The sequence below is a fragment of the Hyaena hyaena genome, unplaced genomic scaffold, assembly GCF_003009895.1.
Source record: "Hyaena hyaena isolate Hyena2069 unplaced genomic scaffold, ASM300989v1 scaffold_523, whole genome shotgun sequence".
NCBI lineage: Eukaryota > Metazoa > Chordata > Mammalia > Carnivora > Hyaenidae > Hyaena > Hyaena hyaena.
In genome coordinates this window covers 1,278,103-1,300,268 of record NW_024081150.1, presented here as the reverse complement: position 1 = coordinate 1,300,268, position 22,166 = coordinate 1,278,103, and the positions used below count along the sequence as shown (strand labels likewise).

Below are 22,166 nucleotides of genomic sequence, written 5' to 3'. Positions count from 1 at the left end.
TATTAAGAAGTGAAGAAGCAGATTTTAGAAACTAGAGTTCTCTTGGCTTGAGGTGCTATACTACCAGAAGGCCATCTTGTACTGATATGAGGATCATTCCAACCCCTGAAACATTTGATTCCAACTCAGAATCCTTGTGTGAACCTTGCATCCATGGTATAAGAAGCCAGTATCCTAAGACTGATTCCAGCTTAACAGGTTCTAGAACTGAGCATTCATTCTATCTCCTTGAAGCCCCTGTGAATGCCTCCATCTGATCAAGAATGCTTTCTTAGGAGTAATGAGTGCAAACAACTGTTCTAATACCATCGTAAAGACCTACATAATATGAAATTTCAACTCAGAGGACATACTTTTTAGGAACCTCTATAGCTCCCACAGTGCTGTGTAAATGACTTTGTATAAAGTTGTTAATGAGTAAGAGTGGACAACAGAGAGTTGTTTCTTGGGTAGTTCCATAAGCAAATAACTTGTTAAATCAAATTAGTTGACTGGTAATTCTACTAAATTATCAAAATTAGCAGGTCAGTGGGATTGTGCAGACAAGGTCAAGATAATGGCTTTTAAGCTCAGAAAGCTGCCTCTGGGGAATATAGAATCATGTTTTTAGCTAGGATTTTGGAAGGCAAAAAAATGGCTTATTAAAAATATAGACATAATCAAGAATGGATCTGATAAAGAATAGGTAGAGGTAAAAAGTGTTGGATGATGGAGTACAAAAGGAACACAAACATCTTTTAGAAAACATTCCTAGATCAATATGAATACTAAAGATCCCTTATGTTTTAAGATTTTTGTAACATAATTGTTTTTTTAATTCCCAGTGTCTTAGAGATTTCTGCAACAAAATACACCATCTTTTGTTTCAAGACATTTCTCATCTGAGTAAGTCTTTTGAGCAACCCGGGGTAACTTGTCAAAAACGAAGGCAGATATATTCTCACCGTGTCTTGAGAAAGTCCCTGGTCTGCAGAAAAGGGAACAAACAGTGTGATGCCTCAGGCTTATCCCAAAAGAGTCCTTTGGACCCAGATCAAGGGCTCCCTTTCCTGTGGCCTCATGTTCTATCTGCTACTCATGGTATCAAAATGTACATTTAGATATTTACTATTTCAGATTCTAAACTTCATAGCCATGTCTCATTTGAGAACATCTCAGTTGAGCCACGCTGTAGGAGGCTGTAAGTTTGTCAGGTCCCCCACTCACAGCAGACTCCATTTGATCTCAGTACATTTTCGTAGCCACCCTGTGACGAGCACTGGTCTGGTCATCTCCACATCATGCCTCATCTGGCTGATGAAGCATAAATAAACCAAGCCTTCCCTTAGCTCATAAAAGACAGAACAAAATCTTAACCTAGATTTTGTTTTATAATCCTAATTCCAGTTATTTTCCTCTGCCAGGGGAAGAATTTTCTTATCTAATCTCAAAAGGGTGCCTGAGTGGCTCAGTCAGTTAAGCGTCTGACTTCAACTAAGGTCACAATCTTGCAGTGTGTGACTTCAAGCCCCACGTCAGAGTCTGTGCTGACAGCTCAGAGCCTGAGCCTACTTCAGATTCTGTGTCTCCCTCTCTCTCTGCCCCACCCCACTCACACTATGTCTTTCTCTCAAAAATAAATAAAAAACATTTTAAATTTAAAAAAATCTTAGTGTCATAATTCTCTCAGGTTCTAATTTGATGTAATACCATTTAGGGGCACCTGGGTAGCTCAGTTGATTGAGCATTGGACTCAACTTTGGCTCAGATCATGATCTCATGGTTTGTGAGTTTGAGCCCCACATTGGGCTCTGCGCTAAGAGTGCAGAGACTGCTTGGGATTCTCTCTCTTCCTCTTTCCCTGCATCTCCCCTTTTTGCTTGCTCGCTCTCTCATAATAAATAAAAAACTTTAAAAAACTACCATTTAGTTACCTCTTTCTTAATGTATTAGATTTTTTTTAATTGTAAAACAGGATGTTTTTGGGTTTTTATAGAACTAATTATATTTTTAACAGTGACAGTAATTTTCAGCATAATAGTAAAATATTTGGTTTATCTTTTAAATAGCCATATTTAAAAATTTGTTTTCTTTAAAAGTTTTATTAAAGTATAATTGATATATATATATCATATCATATATATGTGATATATATCATATATATATATAACTGTACATATTTGATGTATATACTTGGACACATTTAGATATATGCATATATGAAACCATCACCAGAATTAAGGTAATAGACCTATAAAAGAGTTATTTTAAACAACATTTCCTATTAAATGATAGTCAGCTCAGTCTTAAGATCTGCTGGATCCCTGCAGACTGATAACAATAACCAGCATTACTGAAGGGCTGATTCCTGACCCTCCTCTCCTCTATACTTCAATTCTCACAGCCACACCACAAAGTTGGTACTATTATCATCTCCACTTTACAAAGAGAAAACTAAGAAATAGTGACCTTAAATCACTTGCTTGTAGTGCATTACTACATCATGCACTACCTCCAAAATGAAGCAACGTAAAACAAGCACTCATTTTCTCAGCAGCTTCTATCTTGTCCACAGGTTTGCCAGCATGTCCTCAAGACATGACCCCTGGCTTCCCACAGAAGGAGTCTTTAAGAGTCTCTCTCTGAAAGAGAGAGAGCAAACAGGGGGACAGATAGAGAGGGAGAGAGAATCCCAAGCAGGCTCCACACTGTCAGCACAGAGCCTGACACAGGGCTCCATCTTATAAACCATGAGACCACGGCCTGAGCCGAGATGAAGAGTTGGATGCTTAACCTACTGAGCCACCCAGGCACCTGAGAGGACAATCTTTCTAAACCTGATTTGGGAGGTGGAATTTCTTCTGCATTTCTGCTGCATTCCATTGGTCACCAGACCAACCCTGGTGAAATGTGCCAGGGAACTCCCCAAGGATGTGAATATTATGGAATGATATTCAATCAGAGGCATCCTAGATACTGGCTGTAACACATACTCAGTGCTAAGTGACAGAACTAGATAATGAACCCAGGCAGTTTGACCTCAGTGCTTGGGCTCTTTACCATGAGGTAGAGACTAACTACAGAACACATATTTGTGAAGATTTATACTTTTCCTAAAGGGGATTTGATGGAGTTTGTGCATATTCCATGACAACTGTTTGCCAAAGGACACCTGAAAATGTGAAGGAAATAAAAAATATATATATTTATCGAGGGCCATAGGCACTAAATTTCCAAATAGCCCAGCTGGTATATAGGTCATTGCAGAAAAGGCATGGTAAGGAGAGGCAAAATGAGAAATCAGTTCATGTAAATTCTTTTCACTTTGAAATTTTATCTTTACTTTTCTTTTTCTACCTCTCCCCTTCAACACCTCTCTCAACTCTGTCAAGTACCATGTTGAAAAATACCTACAGAGGGCTTTATTTGTTAAAATTGGAGCTTAAAAAAAATCTCTAGTTTAGATTTCGTATAGGTTGCATTTAGTGCTAACATTTTTAAGAATGTTGTAAAAGCTCAGATATCAATGTGCCCTGTTCAGAGAGCTAAGTAATTTGGTGAGGGAATTTCTGCTTGAAAAATCTTTGTGCATCAGTGTGAAATATAAATTCACTTGTCAGCAAGCTGTGTCAGAGCAGATTTCTTGTCATATTTGGCCACAGAGCAGAGATTTATTGAAAATTCTTGATGATATCGCTTTCTGAGTTATTTTACATAAACTTAGCAGTGCATCGAATGCTTTGAACTATAGTGTGAATAAGAGAAAGAGAGATAGAGACACAGACAGAGAAAGTGTGAATGTATATGTATCTGTGTTTCTGGCTTTAAAAACTGACATGTAGCAGGAAAATACTAAAAGGCATTTCAATACATTGTGTTGTATCCATCTTACTTTAGAATGATTATTTCTGCAACTACTGTGTTATAAGTAGGTATAGACTTCTGTGCCCTTTTAGAAATGAATCATGAAGCCAAATACTTCAGAACCGAATCTTTGGAATACAGACTATTCTATATCAGGGAGAAGAACAATGGGAATTATTGAAATGCAGAAACATACAGTAGATTTATTATTTTTAAAAGAATTATTATTTGCAAGTCATTTGTACCCAGGTCAGTAGGACAATGCAAAACTCTTAGAAAGGAAAATTTCTTTCTTCAGTAATAAAAGACTTGGAATTGCAATATAAATTTAGTCTCTTGGGTTCTCTCAGCTTTCTGACTTTATATTCTGAGGTTTGCCAAATTATTTTTTGTTTCTCCATTCAAATTTATTCAGCTCTGACCAAGAGATATGTATGAAATTATTTTTCTAAGTGTATTATAAGATATTGGTTAAGTTCAAATAATAATATTGATAAAGAAATGTGCACAGTTTGTGGAGTGAGTATCTTCTATGTATTTAAGGGAAACTATCATTGTCGCATTTATTTATGGGTAAAAATTTTCAACACAGGGATAGCTTTACAATCTGGCAATCAACATTAATGACTATGGAGTGATCCCGTCTGATCAGTAGGATGGATGATAACTTTAAATTGACTACCTGGGAGACTGAGAGTTTAAGTTTTCTGAATATGTTATTGTATGGTTCTTATTTACAAATGTATTCAAGTCTATTATTACTACTATTATTACTATAGTAACTATACACTGCAGGAAACTAAATAATACATCAAACCACTTAAAAAGTCTCCAGTGGGTTGAAATGACAGATTTCCTAATATTACTTCTAGAAAATACTTCTTATTAAATCATTTGAAAAATATGAAGTATCTCTAGCAGTGTAGTGTGAGAGACACAAAGGTTACAGAATTATAACCTCTTTCTTTAAGGAATTTATCATCATTTTAGCTAATATCTGGCTTGAATCTGTGATTGTTTTTACAGTTTTCTCTGTCATTTTTTTCTTTTTATTCTGTTGGCGTCTGTTCCTATGTTTGTATATCCCCAATTTACTCTCTATAAAATATCTTTATAAGACATTGCGTTGTATACCACTTATTCTCAAATTTTTATTTAATTCTTACAAAACTAATTTTGATAACTTTGTTCACCTGAAACATTTTGAATTTAATATTTAAAAGAGTTTGTTATAAATATCTGTGAAAGAAGTATTTTTTTCATATACCACTCTCTTAAATAGATCCAAATGCATAAAAATAATTATATCGATTTGATACTCACCATCATCAATTTACAGAATATGTGAGGAAGCTTCTCTTTAACCAAGAAAAATTTATACTTGTTTCTTTTTGAACTAGGACCTGCAATTCAATTTCCCTACAGAATAATATACAAATATCATATATCTTTATGTCTTTTACTGATCATCTATCTATTTCTTTGCAACATAATATTTTTATAAACTGAAATTATATGTTTATGTTATAGACTTATGTGAGCATAAGATTTCAACTGCTGGGTTTTTTCTTCTGATTGAGTTAACACTACAATTAGTATTTCTGTACAATTGTGTATAAAGAAAGATTTTATTAGAATTCTATCACTTAACGACACGAATGAGGCTTTTTCTAAACACTTATTGCATACATTTGTGGATGAATGTTACTTTTTCCATAAACTCTATTCCAATATTTTTAAATTTATCTAAACACTAAGAAACTTTGTTTACATATATATGTGGGTGACTATTACAATGAGATTTTTATAGCAGTCACTCAATGATTTGAACTCCTTCCAAATTATTTGTCAAATTCATACTTTGGATTCTCACCTGAAGTTATTTTTTTTATAATGTTTCAAGTAACAAGTAGATATTGTCCTCCAGAGGCACCTGGGTGGCTCAGTTGGTTAAGCGTCTAACTTGGGGTCAGGTCATGATCTCTTAGTTTGTGAGTTCAAGCCCCACATTGGGCTCTGTGCTGACAGCTCAGAGCCTGGAACCTACTTCAGATTCTGTGTCTCTCCCTCTCTCTGCTCCTCCCCATGCTTATGCACTGTCTGTCTCTGTCTCTCAATAATAAATAAAAACGTTAAAAAGATTTTTTAAAAATATATTGTCCTCCAGTTATACTGCAAATATAAATTTTAGAAACTGCCTGACTTTCAAAAGTATTTGTTACTCATTCAAGTTACTTATTTCCTCATTTTTAAGAGGTACACCTATAAAAAGCTTTACCGAGACTTACAGAGTAATTATAAGATACATCTGAAAACTTTTTTCACTAAGAGGCACTTTACATAATATAATATATTAAGATAGGATTGGAAGCATTGAAATATCACTTATACCATTGCCAATATAATTCTTTGAAACATGTTCTTATCTATTAATATCTATATAGTATTTCATTCAATTTGTGGAAAGTGCCTATCACTTAACCTACTGAAAAGAATTAGTCCTGGGGCATCTGGGTGGCTCAGTCTGTTAAGTGTAGGACTTCAGCTCAGATCATGATCTCACAGTTTGTGGATTTGAGCCGTGCGTCAGGCTCTGTGCTGACAGCTCAGAGCCTGGAGCCTGTCTTCAGATTCTGTGTCTCCCTCTCTCTCTGACCCTCCTCTGCTCATGTTGTCTCTACCTCTCTCAAAAATAAATAAAATGTTTAAAAAAATTTTTAATGATAAAGAGAATTAGTCCTTATTGTGAAACCAATATTTTTTTTATTTTTCAATTCAGATAAACATGTTAATAAGCATTTCAAGCAGTATTATAAATACACTGAGAAATAAATTTTTCAGAATGTAATTTTAAAAGAAAGCTATTTTACTAGAAGCAGCCCTTTTGTTTTAAATAGCTGTATATTTAAAATAATTAGTCTGCATTTTAAGTTAAAATATTTTTAAATCTACATGCTGTTTCTAACTAACTTAAAATAATGCAAAGTGATCTGTATCAGTGATTATTAATTACTTATTTAAGAGAAATATGATAAAAAGAAAGCTTTTTCTTTGGTTAATATGTATAGCCTTGCATGTTGAACTCCAGTAATTGGCATTAGGGTAATTAAATAATTAATTTATTGATTATTAATTTATTAATAATTATTTATTGTTAATTTATTAATTAAACTAATGCCTAAAATAGGAACAGCTTGAGTAATGTAATAGACAAAAATATACTGCTGAAGATCATTCCTGGACCTAGCTTAAAATCTTATTTTTTATTAAAAAGAGATAAGAAATATTAAACATTTTCTAAGATAACGTAACATTAAGATTAACTACAATTAGAAGAAATAATTTATTGGGGCGCCTGGGTGGCTTAGTCGGTTAAGGGTCCGACTTTCGCTTAGGTCATGATCTCGCGGTTCGTGGGTTCGAGCCCGGCGTCGGGCTCTGTGCTGACTGCCAGCTCAGAGCCTGGAGCCTGTTTCAGTCTGTGACTCCCTCTCTCTCTGACCCTCCCCTGCTCACGCTGTCTCTCTCTCTCTCTCTCTCTCCTAGAAATAAAAAAAAATTTAAAAAAAGAAATTATTTTTTTTTAATTTTTTTTTCTTATTTATTTCTAGGAGAGAGAGAGAGACAGCGTGAGCAGGGGAGGGTCAGAGAGAGAGGGAGTCACAGACTGAAACAGGCTCCAGGCTCTGAGCTGGCAGTCAGCACAGAGCCCGACGCCGGGCTCGAACCCACGAACCGCGAGATCATGACCTAAGCGAAAGTCGGACCCTTAACCGACTAAGCCACCCAGGCGCCCCAGAAGAAATAATTTATAATGTGATATAATTTAATAGATTTTGAATAATGGAATTGAATAATGCTTAATACACCTAGGAAATATTGTGTAAGATATTGATTTGTGGGTTTAAGCGAGTATAAGTAAAAATGTTTGCTATTCCCAGACAACATTTAGTTATATTTAAATTAATGTGTCATTAAGCTGTACTGTTTTTGTGATTTGAAGATATTTTCTATTTAAATTAAAATCCTCTTGATTATTGAGACTATACCTATCAATATCTGTTCATCTCTCAAGAGCATTCCATCTTTCACAGAATTAACAGAAAATTCCCATTTTCTTAGCCCACTTTACCCAATATATTCAGTGTCTGAACAACCCAACATTTCTTGGGTTCTTGCTTAGCAGAAAGTAAAAGGCAAAACCAAACCGAACCAAAACAAACACCAGGAAGCCTTATTCGTTGTTTCTTTCTTTGAAACCATGGGAAGTTTTAGGGGCATCTGGGTGGCTCAGTCTGTTGAGCATCTGACTCTTGATTTCGACTCAGGTTATGACCTCATAGTCATGAGATGGAGCCACTTGTTAGGCTCTTGGCTGATTTGTGGGGCCTGCTTGAGAGTCTCCCTCTACCTCTGCTCTCCCTCACTCTCTGTCTTAAAAAAAAAAAAAAAAAGTTTTAATTGAAACCCTGGGAAGTTTGAAATCTCAGAGTAATGTTCTATAGTAAGGTGCTGGAGGAGTAAGCTGTCTTTTGTAAAGTAAGAGAGACTTCGTGGAAAGAAGTAAGTAAAGGAACCTCCAAGACACTATGAAGAGCATGCATGGATTTGAAGACGGGAAAGTTGAGCCATTTCCTTTCTACTTCATTGGTGGCAACATAAGATAAATAATAATAAAAACAATATCTTTGTTTTTGCAGCCGTCGTGAGCGCCATCCCTGTGCCAACCCTTGAAAGCGCCCAGTACCCAGGAATCCTTCCATCTCCCACGTGTGGATACCCCCACCCGCAGTTCACCCTCCGGCCTGTGCCATTCCCGACATTATCTGTGGACCGAGGTTTCGGAGCAGGAAAAAGTCAGTGTGATGCGTTTTCCTTTCTTTTTACAGAGAACAAATGAATAATAGCCAAGGATGCCTTGTTAAATGTATAGCATTTTGACATTATCATCCTGGGGAAAATTGACTTACCTCTGCCCTGGGCCACAATCAGAGCACAGTCAGTCCTTTGGATCCTACCACATGCTTTTAGACTGTTCCTCTAGGAGTCTTTCCGCAGTACACTCCACAGACAATATGGGAAGTTGTGGGGAAACAAACGTTAACTGGTCCAGTAAAACAACAAAGGGCCAGGTGCTTGAGATTAATACATTGTCAACTAGGAAGTTAGTAATCAAGTGACTAACTTCTAACATGTTCTTGCGTGTCTGTTGATTGTATTTAAAGGTGTCTCACTGATTCGTGATGAACCAGTATTTAGATGAATGCTTTAGCTTTCTTTAGTTAAATCAGTTAAGCAATCTCTTTTAATTTTTAAGTAATAATTGTTGGAGAAAAAGATTTCCAAAATAGTATTTAATTTGTTTTCATTTATGTGTCTTTCTGATTTTAATAAGATATAGTTGACGTCTAACATTATATAAATTTAAGGCATATAATGTGTTGATTTGAGACATTTATTTATTGCAAAATGATTATCACCATAAAGTTAGCTAATTCCCCCCTCATGTCACATAAGAATGGTTTCTTTTTGTGGTGAGAATGTTTTAAATATACTTTCTTAGCTTTCAAATATATAATACAATATTATTAGTTATAATCAGTATGCTGTACATTAGGTGCCCAGAACATAATCATCTTACGACTGGAAGTTTGTACTCTTTGACCAACATCTCTCTTTTTCCTCGGTTCCCCAGCCCCAGGTAGCTACCATTCTAGTCTCTCTCTCTCTCTCTCTTTTTTTTTTTATCAGTATGTCTTTTTGACTCTATATGTAAGTGATATCATACAGTATTTGTCTTTCTGTGCCTGATTTATTTCACTTAGTATAATGTCTTCAAGGTCTATCCAGATTGCTGCAAAAAAAAGTGTCCTTGTTTCTCAAAGCTGAATAATATTCCATTGTATATATGCCACATCTTCTTTAACCATTCATCCATTGATTGACACTTAGGTTGTTTCCATATCTTGGCTATTGTGAATAATGCTACAATGAGCATGGGCGTATGTCCATCTCTTAGAGATCCTGTTTTCATTTCCTTTGGATATATACCCAGAAGTGAGATTGCTGGATCATACAGTAATTCTATTTTTAATTTTTTAGGAATCTTTATACTGTTTTCCATAGTAGCTGCACCAATTTACGTTTTCACCAACAGTGCACTAGGGTTCTCTTTTCTCCACATCCTTGCCAACAATGATCTCTTGTCTTTTTGATGACAGCCATTCTAACAGGTATGAGGTGATATCTCATTGTGATTTTGATTTGCATTTCCCCGATGATTAGTAAGGTCAAATACCCTTTTCACATACTTGTTGACCTTTTGATGCCTTCTTCGGAAAAAATGTGTAATTTGTATGTCTTCTTTGGAAAAATGTGTATTCAGTTCTTCTGCACATTTTTAACCTAATTTTTTGCTATTGTTTTGCATGAATTTGTTATATATTTCAGATATTAACCACTTATCATATATGTGGTTTGCAGATATTTTCTCCCATCCCAAAAGTTGACTTTTCATTAGTTGATGCTTTTCTTTGCTGTATAGAAGCTTTTTAATTTGATGTAATCCCATCTGTTTCTTTTTGCTTTTGTTGCCTTTGCTTTTTGGTTTCAAATCCAAAAAGACATTGCCAAAACCATTGTCAAGGAGCTTATACTCTTTATTTTCTTCTAGGAGTTTTACAGTTTTAGGTTTTAAGTTCAAGTCTTTGAAACATTTGAGTTCATTTTTGTGTACAGTGTAAGAAACTCAGTTTCATTCTTTTGCATGTGGCAATTCAGTTTTCTCAGTGCCATTTACTGAAGACACTATTGCCCTACTGTATAGTCTTAGCTCTTTGGCATAAAGTAATTGATCATATATGCATGGGTTTATTTCCAAGCTCTTCATTCTGTTCCACTAATATGTGTGCCTGGTTTTATGCCTATACCATACTGTTTGACTATTAGAGCCTTGTAATGTAGTTTGAAATCAGAAAGTGTGATACCTCCAGCTTGCTCTTCTTTAACAATATTGCTATGGGTTTTGGGGATCTTTTGTACTTCCATTCACATTTTGGGACTGCTTATTCTATTTCTGTGAAAAATGCCATTGGAATTTTGATAGAATTGCATTGAATCTTTAGATCACTTTGGGCAGTACAGAAATTTTAATAATATTAGTCCTTTCAAACCATGAGCATGGACTGGCTTTCTTTTTATTTACGTCTTCTTCAATTTGTTTTGTCAATGTCTTATAGTTCTCAGTGTACAGATCTGTTACTTCCTTGGTTAAATTTATTCCTAAGTGCTTTCTTTCTTTTTGATACAACTGTAAATGAAATTGTTTTCTTAATTTCTCTTTCTGATAGCTCATTGTTAGCTTATAGAAATGCAACTGATTTTTATATATTGATTTTATATCCTAAGAGTAGTATTTCATTTGTTTTAAGGACAGTAGATATGGAGAGATACTCTCAATCTATTATATACACCCTGGTGGTTTCTCCTATACCATTTGACTTTTTTTCTTCAAGCACAGCATTTTAAAATCGATTTTATGGCTTTCTTCCCTTAGTTAGGAACAGGTGACTCAGCAGCTCATGTGAGATAGGATGTTTTGTAATAGATAAGATGGTAACAGCAATAAAATATATTTGTGAGGTAAGCTATATTTTTTCCAACCCAACAGGGACAGCTCTAAGAAATCATAAATTGTCTAGATGTAGCAAGGTTAGAATTAAAAGGCATCAAAAATCTGCCAAGAGAGAATTAGATTTATTTTCCCTTTTCTCACTGCACATCATGTCTACAGAATAGAGTTGTGTGCAAAAACTCAAGGAAAAAGTAGTTTCCCAAACCATATTGAAGGGGATTAAATGAGGAAGATATGGGAAGTCTAGGAACCAAAAATTGCCAAATCCCAGGATAAGTAGGGCAATGATTCCAAAGAATTCAGAGGCCTCAAGTCCCTGCTTCTGCTTCTGAAATGAACTCTCCCCAGCAAGAAAGAGAAGATTATAGTGTTAGTCTAGTTTTTCTCTCATCATATCACCATGTAGTGTTTTCTTTGGATTTCATCTATATTCTCTGACTTTAAAAGGAAGTGTGAGAAGAATGTGTAGAATAACCTTTATCTCTTCACCACAGTGAGACAAAAACAAGTCAAAGTTCTCTTCTTTTTTTTTTAAAGAAATTAGCCATTTTATTTTATTCATGATGTGTTCCTATAGTTTCTTTTTCTCTTTTAAAGACATGGTCTCCTTCTGAGGATTCAGCATCCCATTTACTCTTTCCTTTTTCTCTTGATTTGTTGCAACATGCAAGCCTGCTTCACTGAATCACAGGGATAATCATTCCAAAAGTTAAATGTCAATGAAAACAAAAATAATATATAATCTGGTATAGTTTTTCTCCTTTCCCCACTGGCCAAAATAAGTTACATGGAGAAGCTCAATACCAATAGGATAGAGGTATATATTCATGAACTAGAGAATTCACAGGAGAAGGGAGGGAAGGGTGAATTGTGAAAAAATAATACAATCTACGACAGATTACTGTTCACCAGGAGCACTTGGTGTGTGTCACCATTTCTTATCGTAGAGTCTGTGTTTCAGATTTTCCTACAGTGTATGTACTCATTTCTTAGGCTTCCTTAATAAGGGACCATGAGCTAGGTGGTTTAAAATGATAGAAATTTATTCTCCCGTAGCTCCTGAGCTAGAACTCCAAAATCAAGGTGTTGTCAAGGTTATGTTCCCTCCCAAGGCTCTAGGGACGGATCCATCTTTGCCTTTTCCAGTTTCTAGTAGTGCCGGTATCTCTTGGCTTATGTAACTCCAATATCTGCCTCCCTCACATGGCTGTCTTCCCTCTGCCTGAAGAGATGGTATAGACCCAGACCTCTAAGGAAATGAATATTTGAGGGCCAGAGGGCAGACTTTTATGAATAGAATTGTGTCTCTCAAAAAGATATGTTGAAGTTCTAACCTCCAATACTTGTGAATGAGCCGTTATTTAGAAATAGGATCTTTTCAGATGTTATCAAGCTAAGGTGAGGTCATGCTTAATTAGGGTGAGTCCTAATCCAATATGGTTTGTATCCTTATAAGAGAAGGGGCTCAGACACACAGGGAGAAGATGGCCACGTGGTAACAGAGATTGGAGTGATGTATTCCAAGCCAAAGAACAATAAGTGAACTATGATAAAATGTGTTTTTATTTGTCCTTAATGACTACAGATTTGTTTATATTTGTGGTTAGAGTCTCATGTACCACTCTGGTGCAGGACTTTGATAGTGGAGCAGGCTGTATATGTGGGGACAGAGGGTACCTTTGTACCTTTCACTCAGTTTTGCTATGAATCAAAATGCTTTTACAAAATAAAGTCTACTAGATATAAATGAATGAATGAATGAAATAAAGAAAAATTAGTCTCTTTAATAATTTTTTAAATCTTGTTAATTTATTTTAAGGTAAGGATTATTAAATAAGGGTAATTAGATAACTATAATACATAATATAAATATAAAATATATAACATAACTATTATATTAAGTTATATAAAAAAGGATTCCTAACAGAGTGCTTAGCTTAGTAATTTTTGAACTTGCTCCTAGATCAAAAGGCATGGACATACCACTCCTGGCCAAGATATCACAGGTTTTTAAAATATATAGTCAGTAATACAGTAAATAATTTTTGAGCAAGAGGAATGTGCAGTGCAAAACGAATAGGAAATAGATATGTTTCCAAGTGATTACTTAGAAAAGAAAAAATATATAACCACCCTCTTTTCTAGGAAACTAAATATTCTCTAAATCACTGTCAGAACCAGTTAACTTGCAGCCATTCTGTATCGGTTTCTAAATGCCTTGGAGAACACTAAACATCCGTGTTCTTTCTCAAGCAGAAAACATTTCATGACTCTGGCTGGAGATGTCTTATTAGTCACCTTGAGAAACAAGAAGTCACACGGAGGAAAAGAAAAATTTGTGCCAAATGGGGAGACTCTCCTTCCTCAAAGTTATCTGAAAGAACTTTGAGTTGCACAAGAAATGAATCACTAAAACTCTGCCCCAAAAGATCACGTGCTTTCTGAACTCAAAAATAAAGCTGAATTTCTCTCCTACCAGAAGGAAAAGAAAAATATAGGCTATAGCACATTTGCATTACACACATTTGGTGATCCATTGGTAAAGATTTATATATAGTTGTGACAGGCAAATATCTCCTCTTCCTGCTAATAAACTGTAGTACTGCTCTTAGCTTCAGTAGGCAAACTGTCCCTGGGAAAGAAGAAATGGAGCAATATTTTGAAAACTTCAACCAGTAGATAGTCTTGAGGCCCTGTTTCTACAAGTCACTATAAAATTGGTGCCCCCATTTTCTCATCTTTGAAACAGGTAGATACTAGAGATTAGATGCTTTTTTAAACCTTCCCTTTTAGTTTGTGTATTGTCTTTGTTAATGAGAAGGCTGGTCAGCTTCACCCATTTTATTTTCCTGTGCCAGCTCTCTTCCAAGATGGAAATCAAATAACTAATGAGACTTGACCTAGATAAAATCACAGACACAACGGAGTTAATGAATCTTTCTCTAGGGTCTTTGCAAGAATCCACCCTGTGAGGATCTGGGGTTACTCAGGAATATTGCATGACGGTGCTCTGAGATTAATGTGGGAATTGGGTTCCTTAAGCATTCATGTCTCAAAGTCTCTGCGTGGAGTTATTGGTGTGCTACATTTCTTTCAAATATTGCAATTTTAGATAGAATAAAAATCCTTATTTCCATTTTTACAATATTTTTGCCACTCTGTAGCAATTATTTCTGTGTTGACATTAATTATTATAAAGTGCCTTGAAATTTGACTCTGCTGTGTAATTGTATGCTATTTGTACAATGCATCCCCACTACTTCATCATTGGAAAACAAGTACCTTGCTAGCACATATGTGATTCTCACTTTACTTTCTGAATTGCAGGAAGACTGCACTTTCGTGGGCAAAGGGAGGTTTTCTTTACTTTCAGAGCTCTTTGCACATCTAAATATCACATCACTGAGCCAGTTTGTTTCACACAGGTGTCCTGGGCTGGCTCTTGATCTGGCCAGATGGGTTCATCTGACATGAGGGCTTTTCTCCTGTGGAGCCATTGCTATTGCATTTAAGAGTTTTGACTGCCTCAAATGTCAACCAGTTCTGAAAAGCATTTTTCTTGCTCCACATAAAATATAGTAATTATGAATTGTCTGTGGAAAATCTGTACTTTGCCCATTGCACTAGATATTAAGCAAACATCATTTTTTAGCAAAACTGAATTAAGGACTATTAATTCATAGTCCCTTATGAATTAGTGATGCATTCTGTCTCTTGTTCCCACCTAACACATTAGATTAGATACTTCCCCTTTCACAATGGATGGTGCTAGGGATTGGTTTCCCCAAAGATCGTGTCCATCTTTGTTGGAGCTACTGTTGCTTCCCTGAGATGTGTTCCCAGTGTGAATCATGGTCACCACCTGAAGACCTGGGGATGGAAGATGGGGCATATGGAGAATCTATAATTTTAGAGATGCCAATGAGCAATGCCATTAAAGAGAATAGGAATGGGAGTGGCCCCAGAACATTTCACGATGTCATCAAAATTCCTGTGAAGCCTGGGGATTTTGAGAAACTAAATTTTAGAAAACTAAAAAAGTACATGCAAATTTTATCAAACTTAATGTCACAATAATATTTTAACATAGACCTTTTCTATTTCAAAAATGTAGAAGCAATAGAACAGGAAACTATAAAGGACAAAATAAAGCAGCATGCCACACAATATATTATTATTTCTTCAATTGCTAAGGCAGTTCTTAAAATATGATATGGATTTATTATAATCCATCTTCAATAGAATTACTTACAGCAGATTTTTAAGGAAAATTATGAAATTTCTTTCCCTGGAAGATACGGACCTGCAATAAACACTAGCTCATTTGTGATGTAGACGGATCCAGTTCTGGGCTCCTACAGCTGTTTCTCTCAGATCTAAAGCTAAGAGATACTGTATTTTTATTCACATATTGAACATCGGTCATTTTCTCCATTAGGTTAAATACGAGTCCAGAGTAAAATCAGCATAATTATTTTTGTCTCTAAAACTATCCTGTCAACCATCTAGTTACAGTTTTTGAGTTTTTATTTATTTAATTGTTTGTAATCTCTACACCCAACATGGGGCTCAAACTCAGGACCCAGAGATCGAGTCACATGCCCTTCCACCTGAGCCAGCCAGGTGCCCCTGAGAATATGAAGGAAAGAGAAACAAGTGTTCTTGTATTCAGGAGGGCTGTGTAATTTGAATACAAGAACACCTGTTTCTCTCTCTTTTATATTTTATTTTTAAGTAATATCTACATCCAATATTAGGCTCAAACTCACGATCCTGAGATCAAGAGTCACATACTCAGGGTGCCTGGGTGGTTCAGTTGGTTAAGCGTCCGACTCTGCTCAGGTCATGATCTCACGGTTAGTGGGTTCGCGTCCTGTGTCGGGCTCTGTGCTGACAGCCAACTCGGAGCTTGGAGCCTGTTTCAGATTCTGTGTTTCTCTCTCTCTCTAACCCTCCCCTGTTCACACTGTCTCCCTCTCTCTCAGAAATAAATAAAACATAGGAACACCTGGGTGGCTCAGTCGGTTGAGCGACCGGCTTTGGGTCAGGTCATGATCTCATGGTTTGTGGTTTTGAGCCCTGCGTCGGGCTCTGTGCTGACAGCTCAGAGCCTGGAGCCTGTCTTCAGATTCTGTGTCTCCCTCTCTCTCTGCCCCTCCCCCATTCATGCTCTGTTTCTGTCTCAATAATAAACATTAAAACAAGTAAATAAATAAAACATTTAAAATTTTAAAACAAAGTCACATACTCTACTGACTAAACCAGCCAGGTGCCCCTTTCTCCTTTATGGTCCTACAAGCAATTTAGCTCCTAATTAACACCTACCTGAAGTCTCCATCCTATCTGCCCTTTTGTGAGCATCCACATAACCAAGGATTTGCCTTAATGTTTTCCTTCCAGCCACACCTTTTAACCTTGATATTTTGCATGCATGTGCCCCTCCCCTCCATGATAGGACTTCCTAGCCTAAAGAGGAAGCACTTCTCCTCAAACTCCTCTTATCCCCAGGGTTCTATCCAGTTTGCTGTCTTGATTACATTTTCTTTGAAGAAATGTTTTATCAAGACTGCCTGTTTACTAGCTCTGGTTGCTTTATGGCTACATCCTGTCCTCAGCCAATCGTATGTTTCCCCTGCCTCTATCTTTGAATGGGGTAAGCCTGGAGGCTTCTCAGTGACCCAGAAGACCTCTAACCTTTCTGAATATAGAAAAATGTGTGTTAATATCAAATACCCTCTGAAGACACATTTCACTTCTGCATATCTTTAAAATAATGTCTTGATCTTTGGTATTTTTAATCTCTACTCCCTTCAGCATTATCAAATTTTCTTTCTAGCTCCTCTGCCCTTTGCTGACCTCACTGAGCCTCCCAGAAAGTTGTCTCAAAATTATCCCACAAACTAATTATCTTGAAATATTTCCTGGTTAAAAATTCTCTTTCAAATGAGATATTATCTCCTATCACTGCATTTTCCCCACTTACCCAATAGAACATTCTTTAAAAATAAGTCATCAGAAATACTCTTATTTCATCAACCTTATACCTCCTATCCAGCTCTTTTCATTTATAGTTTCACCTGGACCTGCTGACTTTGAACATGAATGGTAAAATCAAGTCACAGTGTCTTAGCCTAAGAAACTGTCTTACCAATATGTTAGTCCGACTCAACTGTGTTTTCTGGATAAAAGGTGTGTCTCTGTACATAAAACTGTCCAAATACCCAAAAGCAGTTGCAAATGACTATGTGAAACATCTTCAACTATAGTAATCTGGCTGAAAATTGCAAGGTTTGCTGCCAAAGAGGAAAAATTATAATCCTGCATTCAGGCAACTTGTTCCAGCAAAGTCATCTCTCATATAACTTTTTAGCTGGATATGCTTCTCTTTTATTATGAAAGACAATGATAGTGGCTATCATTTGTATGATTTTATTAGCAATGCCTTGAACACCTGGTTACTGATTTGTGTGACAGTTGACATGGCATGTTTAAATTGCAGAAAAAATTGGCATATTGGCTGGTAGATAATAATGCAGCTGTAGCTGGGTTTGGGATATTGAAATTCACTGGCATTGCTCCTTATGAAAGGAGAAATAACTCTTTTTTCTTGCTACATCACTTATGATTACAGGGCCCCACTAGTTCAGGCAATAGAGTCAATGCTGTGTATATTTTACTATGCTTTCTGCAAGATAGAGCCCTGCCCCGCTGGATCTATTTCCACTGTTTAAAGGGGAGGGACTATTATATCCCAGAAATTATGAAGGAAGAGGAAGGAGAATGTTTTTGTTTTGTTTTGTTTTGTTTTAAATATTTTATTTATTTCTAGGAGAGAGAGAGAGAGACAGTGTGAGTAGGGGAGGGTCAGAGAGAGAGGGAGTCACAGACTGAAACAGGCTCCAGGCTCTGAGCTGGCAGTCTGCACAGAGCCCGACGCGGGGCTCGAACCCACGAACCGCGAGATCATGACCTAAGCGAAAGTCGGACGCTTAACCGACTAAGCCACCCAGGCGCCCCGGAAGGAGAATGTTTTTAACTTGAAGAAAAGATTGTCCAGATCCAGATCTTTCTCTGACTTTGACTCGGAGGCCCTCCAGCTAATTTAGGGAAAGCAAGCTCTGTCCTGGAATAATGAATGGCTTTTCTTGTCTCCATTGCAGCAGTGAGTGAAGGACCAGCCACCCAGCAGCCACCCATGTTGCCCCCAGCACAGCCTGAGCATCCCAGCAGTGAGGAGGCACCAAGCAGAACCATCCCCACGGCCTGTGTTCGACCAACTCACCCACTCCGCAGCTTTGCTAACCCTTTGCTACCTCCACCAATGAGTGCAATAGAACCGAAAGTCCCTTACACACCACTGTTGTCTCAGCAAGGTAAAGTGCTCATTTGTTCACATTTAAATAATTGTTATCCTTGGTGCCTCTACTTAAACACAGGAGGGTTCCTGAGAAGGCCAGGTGCAATATACCTGTTTGCCACTGATTGCATGCCCAGTATGCTCCTCTCTGTTACTGGTGTTTATAGAGCAGTTCTTAAGTACCTGCCTTGGCAAACAACTGGATTGTTGTAGGTGCCCTTTGTTCCTTCGAAAAGTTGTTCATTAATCCTAAACACTGTTGGACAATTTTCTAGTTCTTTAGTCTGCCACATGGATCCTAGAATTTAGGGCTAGACTCCAAGACTAGAGGTAAAGGTGCAAAGCTCTGAAAACCCACTTTTTAGAGAAAGACAAATAATCCCATAACTCTGCTTTAGGCCTTTTAGTAGTCATCTTCTGGAAGTTCTTATGTCACAGTTCCAGGGCTGGAAAGGAGTGTTAGAACAAGGGTAGAGTCCAACTTCTTAATTTTACAAATAAAAAACAAAAATTTAGATAGCAAATAGCATCTCTATGGTGCCTATGATATTGTGCTTTATGAGAAATACATATTTGGTCATTCAGGTGATCAAAATATATTTCTCGTATACATTAGGTCTTCCTCCACAGTTTCTGGGCACTCTGGAGCTCATAGCTCCCCCAAAACCTTAGGATTTCCTTAGTGATAAGGAGATACAGGTGTCTTTTATTATGTTGATTAACATGACTTTTTTTTTTTTTTAATGAACATGACTTTTGGATACCCCCCACCAAGGGTGTGGCCTGGTTGCCAGGAAAACCAACCACATAATTAGAGCGTTGGAACTTTCAGTCTCACCCCCAGCCTCGTAAAAGGAGAGAGATGCTGAGGTGGAATCTACCAATGACCAATGACTCAGTCAATCATGACTATACAATGACGCTTCAGTAAAAATCTAAGAGGACAGGTTTGGAGAGCTTCCATGTTGGTTTACATGTGAAGATTTGGGGAGAATGATGTGACTGGAGAGGGCATGGAACTTCCATGCTCTTTCTCCAGACCTCATTCTATGTATCTCTTCATCTGGCTGTTGGTTTGTATCCTTTATCATATCCTTTAAAAACTGACAAGCGTGTTTGTCTGAATTCTGTGAGCCACTCTAGCAAATTAATCAAACCTAAGAAGGAAGTCGTTGGAATCACCTGTAGCCGGTAGCTCAGAAGCACAGATTGCAGCCTGTAGCTTGTGACTGGCATCTGAAGTCAGGGGTGGGAGGCAGTCTTATATGGCTGAATTCTTAACCTGTGGAATCTGATACTATTTCTGGATTTATCATGGCAGAACTGAGTTGAATTCTTAGGCACTCTGCTGGTGCCTGAGAATTGGTTGGTGTTGGTGGGGGGACCCCATCCCTCCCTGCCACACACATACATCCAACACTGGAATTAGGGAAAACCAACCTTCACGCATGCCTTTCTAAGAAAATCAATCGGCATAGATGACAACCAAAGTCCCCAATTCCCAATGCAGTGTTCAATTGATCACTTCATCTGGCATCCTGTAGTACTAATCCAGGGTTCCTTTTTGATTCTCTTAGGGATTAAGGGAGAGAAGGGAGGGCAAAGAGGGAAAGAAGAAGTGGAAGGAGGAAAGGGAGTAGAAGGAGAAGAAAGAGGAAGATCAAGAGATAAGTGGATGAAAATAGGCCAATACACAGATACGTAGACACATAAAGGTAAAGAACTATGTAGTGCTTAAAATTATTTGAACCATTAGAATAATTCTTAACGGCCCCAATATATCAAGCGTAAGAGAGTAAAGTTCAATGGTTCCAAGTAAATTGAGGTGACCCCCTTATTAGACACTGGACTGACCAATCTGCTATTCAGCAAATAGGTTTAAGTTTCTGTTACTCAGATCCATACCTTTGGTAATTGTAGTCACTGCATTAGTTTATAAGCCTCATGATGACTGCAAAACTAGAAAAAAATACTATTGAGGTTATGACCCTAATATTTATATTAAGAATATATCTTGTTCCTGGTACCATATAAATTGATTTGTGTTCACGCCCTCTGGTTTTCTCCCTTTCCTGTGGTATGTGGTATAGATGCTTAGCTACCACACCCTGGGAGGTGGGTTGGAGCACAGGAAGGATTCCATCCCTTGGGATGCATGGATGAGGTCTTCTCTGACATATAGGCTCAATGGAGGTTGTGACTTCATTTCACAGGAAATAGCTCTTATAACCCAAAAGAAGCCCACACTAGGATTTAAAGCAGATCTGTATTGCCCAAACCCCTCTCCCTATCCCCCATATCAATATACTCCATGCACATTATGGGGAGAGTCTGCTACTTTATAGTACCCTGAAACTATGAGGTCTTTGCCAATTGAGCCAAGGACGAGTATGAAGCAGGAGAATTCACTTAATGAAATTCCTGCGTCAAGAGCACACTGACTGGTGATTTCTGATCGCACAGTTTCCTACTATTGTGCCAACCAAGAGAATAGACCTTGGAAGTGACTGGTGTTCAGGGTAGAGAGCAGGTAAACTGCAACGACTAACAATAAGTAACTCTTTACTGAACATGTGCTATATGTCTGGCATGCTTCTGAAGACTTGTAACAGCACATTTGATCCCCAGAACAACTTTGTGAGGTAGCTGCTTTCTTAACACCATTTCATCGATACGGAAATTGTGACACAGAAAATTTGAGTAACATAGTTAAATCCATACAATTACTGAATGATGAATTTTCTCCCATTCTCCCAGGGAATTTTTTTTCCCTGACTACAGAAAGCATGAGTTCTGAAATTTTAGGAACTCATTTGTACCTCTTAGCTTGTGCCTAACTTACTTAATGACAAAAGCAAAGATAATTTTTAAAAAAACTTATTACATCAAACCAGGCCAAAACTGCTAAAAAGAAAAAACATGAAAAACATCTGAAATAATTTTGAGTTGAGGAATACCAATTCCTCATAAGCCTTCTCTGCTCACATTGTAATGAGGAAACATATGAGGTTTGACTGTTATGCAAAAGAATGCCAATTTTATAACATCAAAAAATTAATGTGCCAAAGCACTTTATAGTGTTAACTATTCTCTATAGGTGGAAGTAAAGATCAACTAAGTAAAGAATCACAGTGAAAAGGAGATGATAATAAAATTCTGAAGTCTATTTCACATGAAAATTTACTGTGGCAGAATTATTTGCCTTGGAATAACAATATTTGGAAGTCAACCCATGCTCCAGAGATCTTTGGTAACAAAGAATCTTAACTTTAGAAAGAACATCTGACAACTGACAGAATAAAGCAATGGCAGTGTTATTTACTTGTTATTGTT

General features: G+C 37.0%; 1 protein-coding gene across 1 annotated transcript in view; it reads left to right on the top strand.

Moving 5' to 3' along the window:
- DCC (DCC netrin 1 receptor) overlaps positions 1-22,166 on the top strand; it is a gene marked incomplete at its 5' end in the record, with an annotated part of 141,654 nt that overhangs the window by 88,505 nt on the left and 30,983 nt on the right. The window contains 2 exons of the mRNA XM_039255249.1: positions 8,544-8,699; positions 18,637-18,849. Of these exons, the coding sequence (XP_039111180.1) occupies positions 8,544-8,699; positions 18,637-18,849 (369 nt within the window). The remainder of the gene's footprint in view (positions 1-8,543; positions 8,700-18,636; positions 18,850-22,166) is intronic.